The following is a 5,337-nucleotide window of genomic DNA, read 5'->3' as shown; positions in this document are numbered from 1 at the left end:
AACCGCAGTGGGACAAGCACTGAGCTGGAGGGGTCTCAATTATACTCAGTGAAGTGACTTTCTGGTTTGACTTCCCTCTCAGATGTATTAAAAAGTTGATTTATGTATCCAGTTATTTACTTACACAACATCAATACTCCCGCTTGAAGGTAAGCCTGTGTCTTACCAAAACCAGAGTGACCAAAAGGAAACCGCTTTGAAAAGACCGGAAACTTCGCAGTTACGAGCCTTCATAAAACAGCTTAAGTTACGTTAAATCTTAATGACAAACATGTAAGACCAGCAAATGCCGAAGTCACATAGTATGTAAGAATCAGGGAGTGGAAGTGACATATCCCAAGGGCAGATGATTAACAGCTAGCTCAGAAATGTGATTAAATATGTGAACAGTAATACTTACTTCACAATTACAAGAATAAATAACATTTCTCACTGACAATTATTATATGGATGAAAATAGTGCTTCAGACACAAACGGCTTGCAGAACAAAAAGAGACATTTATGGAGATTCAGAGACATCTTTACTTCCCCCAGAATGCCATATGTTAATGCAACATGATTGTAACATTCAGTCTTTTAAAACAAAGACAAAATAAGTGTGAGCCTCATCTCTCACACAAAAAAAAAATCAGCAGCTTCATAAGTAAATTTTCTTGGCTACTGATAACCATATGTCATTTGGACACAATGCAAGTTCATGGAAAACACAACGCTTCTTATCCCTGATACCAAAAGAAAAAAAATATCATTATCCAACAGTGAAAAATAAAGCTGAAATGATGTGGTCACATTATGGTATGGCATCTCAAGCCTGGAGGTACAACAGGTCACGCACACAAGAAAAAACTTCAAAAACTGCATAGAATTCAAATAATCTTGTAGAAAATAAGTTTTATTTGGCTCCTTTCATACACTTTCTCAAAACGAAATGAACATTCATACATTTTGCCTTTCCCAGTGCACCTCTGGATTTGCTCACATAGAGCCATTAATATCAAGGCAAAAGGTGCCTTTGAAATAATTTCAGACACGTTGTATTTTGACTGTAAAGCATCCAAAGTTACTAATTTTCTAATTATAAGTTGGAAAGAAATGTTTCAGGTGTTTCTTCTCCAATTCACACATATAATTGTCCCACACAGGGAAGAGGGGTCAGACCTGCAACAAAGAACTGTCAAGGCAACGGCTAATACTTGTTTCAGGTAGAGCTGAAAATAGGTTCACTATTTCATACTGAGTTGGGATATAAAACAAAAGCCCAGCTAGGTAACTTGTTCTTTCCAAAAACTCTGAAACAGAAATGATAGAACATTATTTCAAAACTACAAATCAGCCATTGATAGCGAGAGTTTGTTTGCAGAGAAAGTTCCCTTTCCCTGGTTGTTTCTCATGGCCAGGTCTCTTTCCTGTTGATGGTGGCGATGGAATTTGTTTCTTGCTGTTTCTTCTTAAACACGTCATGAAGAGGAGTAAATCCAGCTTGCTTCATGTGTCGCAAGAGGTACTAACCCATCAAGTAACCCCTATAGATAAAAAATAAGTTAGAAAAAAAGGTTAGTAAACACAGGCAGCACCTCCTCAAAAATCAAGAGCCGTACAGTCTTAAAACAAAAACTTCAGGCTGCCAAATCTCTGCTGATTGAGGCTATTTAAAACAACAAATCCTGTCCAAGGTACAAACTGGCCAGCTTAACTGCACGTGCCTTCCTCAGTTGACATTCTTCAATGAACATTAAAAACAGATTAGCCTGTTCTCAATCCAACTTTGGTAATTGTTTGGAATTTTTGAAGCCCAGGTTACACCCTATGAAAGGTTCTTTAGTTGTACTCTTTACACAAACCACCAGTGTTATGATATTCAGTATAACCTGATGTTATCTGGCACTCAACACAACTCTTGTCTCTTTTTCTCTTCCACTTCTCAGATGCCCTGTTTCTTTAATGAGTTTATGGAAGAGAAATGTTAAGACATGTACTCAATGAAACAAGGAAATACAGATCAGGTCCCTAACCCTGCTGCCAGGGAACCCACCGCTTCTGTGTGATAAACAAAATTATTAAATACACCGCAGAGGTAAAAATATTTAAGAAAAGAGGAATGACTCTCATTTTTAAGTCAACACCTCACGCAGCTACTCCAGAAATTAACTACCAGTACCTCCAAACATCAGGTTTCAGCTAATCTAAATGAAATAGATGGCCTGAGAAATAAAAAGCAGAAAAAAAACGAAAATCCTGCATTTGGATTTCGCATAGCCTGGAAACTCCACATCTCTTCTACTTCTTGATCTGTGAATATAGATGCATTAAAACGTCACATGTATTGTATGCTTCAATTTTCCAGCAATAAAAAAGAAACCCTGAGACATCATCTTTACTTTAGGTCTGCTTTGGATGGTTTTGTACACTTGTTACCACTGCCATCAGCTTTTCTGCTTCTGATCCCTCAGGTACACTGTCACTATAAAGAACTCACTTGCCTTTCTTCAAGGTTTTTGACACTTGCTTTTTCCTCAAAGCCCTCCCTTGCAATTACTTCTGCTTGACCAGTAAATACTCCGTCTAACTTAAAATTCATTTTAAGTCAGACTTGCTAATCATATCTTCTGACATACCGGGAATTGCCACCTTTTTTTAGCTACAGCACAATTTTACAGTAGCTGGCCCCAAAAGCATCCCACCTCATTCAAGATAGCTTGTTCCAAGAAAGAGCTAAAAAAGGCAAATTATAGCCGAACTGCAGATCTTTAGCACGCCTCATTTTATTTTCTGTTACTCTTAAATTTAACATAGGCACACATGGGCCACAAAAGAGAAGAAAAGCTGAAAAAATATTAAATCACTTACGGTAACTTCATCCTCATGAACACTCTGGCCATGAAGAAGCTCAAAAGCACACTGACAAATCCAATAAAGAGCAGAAGAAACCTATTTAGCTTGGGGATATTTGGTGCATTGGATCGATCTAGAATTATGAATCCTAGGCCGCCCATTGTGAAGAGGAAGCTGGACGCGAGCCCTTCCATAATATATTGCCCATTTACTCTGAAGGAAAAAAAAAAACAGGGAGGGAAGGAAAGAAAAGAGAGTCAGAAAAAGATTAGTTTTAAAGGAACTATTTACAATTCAAACCCCATCTACTCAACCTGCCTTAGCTGTACAAATACACAGGATCACGAACTTTGATGGCTGACTTTCTAACAAAAACTAGGTGCGGAAACTGACGTTATGAAATTACATTAAGGCTTTAATATGTAATTAATCTCTGGGATTGATAGTCTGACAGGTGCCCAGTCAAGTGTACTAGTGGTTTTATACCTAATAGTGTATACTAATGGCTACCACACAAGCTCATGAGTTTTCAGAAATCCATAGTCCAAAGTAGCACCTGTTTCCACAGACAACTCAAGGCTGTGACCCCTCGGCCACTGAGCTTTCCAAGTCTCATTTACATCCTGATGTTTAGGCAGCACTGCCTGGGTCCTTATCTCAGTACAAATCCCAGCCAAAGGACTACATCAGCACATGAAGCACATCTACTGGTCCCCGCACATGGCAAAAGCAGTTCTTTTGTGCAGTATTTTTTGCTTCTGGCTCGCTAAACCTGTGCACAGATTGTGGGGACCCTGCCTGAAAGTGCCCCAACGCACACGGCCGGCCTTCCTTCTTACAAGGCTCAGATGGAGAGATGCAGAAAGAACGTTGCACTTGCACCACAACTCTCCTGCTTCCCACAGTCACTGAACTTTTTTCTTATCCTTGTAATTCGCAATATTAGCAATCTCATAAAGTTGGCATGGATGAAGCTACTGTGGGTGCTAACACAGAAATGTAGATTATCATTACTGCCACATTTAATCTTCAACTTCATCCTCTTTCACATTGTTTTCACTGAATTGTACTAAAGTGCCATAAACTCCCTGTAATAGCCTTATTCATCTACACTGCAATGCTCCAAGCCAGTCTGAAAAATATATTACACCTAGTCCTAAACAAAAAACAGTGCATGAGGCAGGTCACAGACCTCATAGATTTAAAGAACTTTTTTTGTATTTAACTAAATTCAAGGTAAATAGCAAGGGTTTGGAAGAAAGAAAAATATTGCCAGCTCAACACATTTTTCTTACCAGACTTCTCATTTTTAAAAGCTTTAGAAGGACTGAGTTATTCTATTTCCATTGATTTCAATGCTGTTTAATTTTCTTTTTTAAGTATTGGCAAACCAAGGACTGATGTAGAACAGATCATGACTTGCACAGAGAGCTCAAAAAAAAAGTAGATGCACAGGTCAGAAAGACACACTTATTCACTTGTGCTTAGGTGTTTGCAACCCGCTTGCCAGGGCAGACCTACCTGTATGCCAAGAAAGCTACCGGCCTCTGATGCCCGTGTTCATCTGTCATCGACCCCACGCTGGGAGGTTCCACGATCACATCGTAGATAATCCCTGTGGAGAGAAGAGTGAGCGTCACCTTTCCCTGCAGCAGCCACCGGTGAGAACTGCCCTGACTCAGTGAGGGCGACAGACACTGGAACAGGCTGCCCAGGGGGGTTGTGGAGTCTCCTTCTCTGCAGACATTCAAACCCGCCTGAACCCCTTCCTGTGTAACCTCATCTGGGTGTTCCTGCTCCATGGGGGGATTGGACTGGATGAGCTTTCCAGGTCCCTTCCAAACCCTGACATTCTGTGATTCTGTGTGACCCCGCAGGGGCGCTCGGAGCGGCCCGAGGTTCGTGTTTTACAGGCGATGTGGGGCCGGACAAGGGGTCAGCAGCAGCGGCGGCCGTCCAACCCGCGGCAGGAGCCAGCAGCCCGCTCCGCACAGCACAGCCAGCCCGTGAGGAGCCTCCCGCCCGCCCCGGCCTCACCTCCGGTGATGAGGAAGTAGGACACCACCACCAGCGCGTAAACCGTCATGGCCGAGGGCATGTGCACCCAGCTCGGCCGCTTCAGCTTGATGTTGGGGCACTCGAGCACGGCGAAGGGCAGGCGGTACAGCGCCTCCATGGCGGCGGTGCGGTGCGGCCCGACCCACAGACCGACAGCCGCGGCACCGCTGCGCCCTGCCCTGCCCTGCCCGGCTCGGTTCGCCCCGCCGCCGCCGGACACGAAGGCGGAAACGGAAATTGGCTGCCGTGTCCTGACAGGGGTAAGTTAAGAATTTTTTAAAAGCCGGTCTAAACGAAAACACTCAAAAGTGACCCTCAGGCAAAAACGATGCAAATAAAGCACAGACTTTTCTTCTGCACAAAAATATACACAAAAGCAGACCGTCCGCCGCCGGGTGATCTATCAATCCTACTCACCTGCCAGGACCTAACAGCCCTGACGTGTC

General features: G+C 42.8%; 1 protein-coding gene across 1 annotated transcript; it reads right to left on the bottom strand.

Annotated features, from left to right (window-relative positions):
• Positions 1 to 872: 872 nt before the first annotated feature.
• Positions 873 to 5,122, bottom strand: OSTC (oligosaccharyltransferase complex non-catalytic subunit). Its single transcript, XM_082050357.1, has 4 exons — positions 4,871 to 5,122; positions 4,355 to 4,448; positions 2,849 to 3,046; positions 873 to 1,524 (listed from the first exon to the last, which is right to left on the bottom strand). Exons 1-4 carry the CDS (start codon positions 5,007 to 5,009, stop codon positions 1,506 to 1,508), a joined length of 450 nt encoding a protein of 149 aa, XP_081906483.1. The 5' UTR covers positions 5,010 to 5,122; the 3' UTR covers positions 873 to 1,505.
• Between the last annotated feature and the right edge of the window lie 215 nt (positions 5,123 to 5,337).

The sequence above is a fragment of the Streptopelia decaocto genome, assembly GCF_964273445.1.
Source record: "Streptopelia decaocto genome assembly, chromosome: 4".
In the NCBI taxonomy this organism is placed as follows: Eukaryota; Metazoa; Chordata; class Aves; order Columbiformes; family Columbidae; genus Streptopelia; species Streptopelia decaocto.
This window is presented reverse-complemented; position numbering and strand designations above follow the sequence as displayed.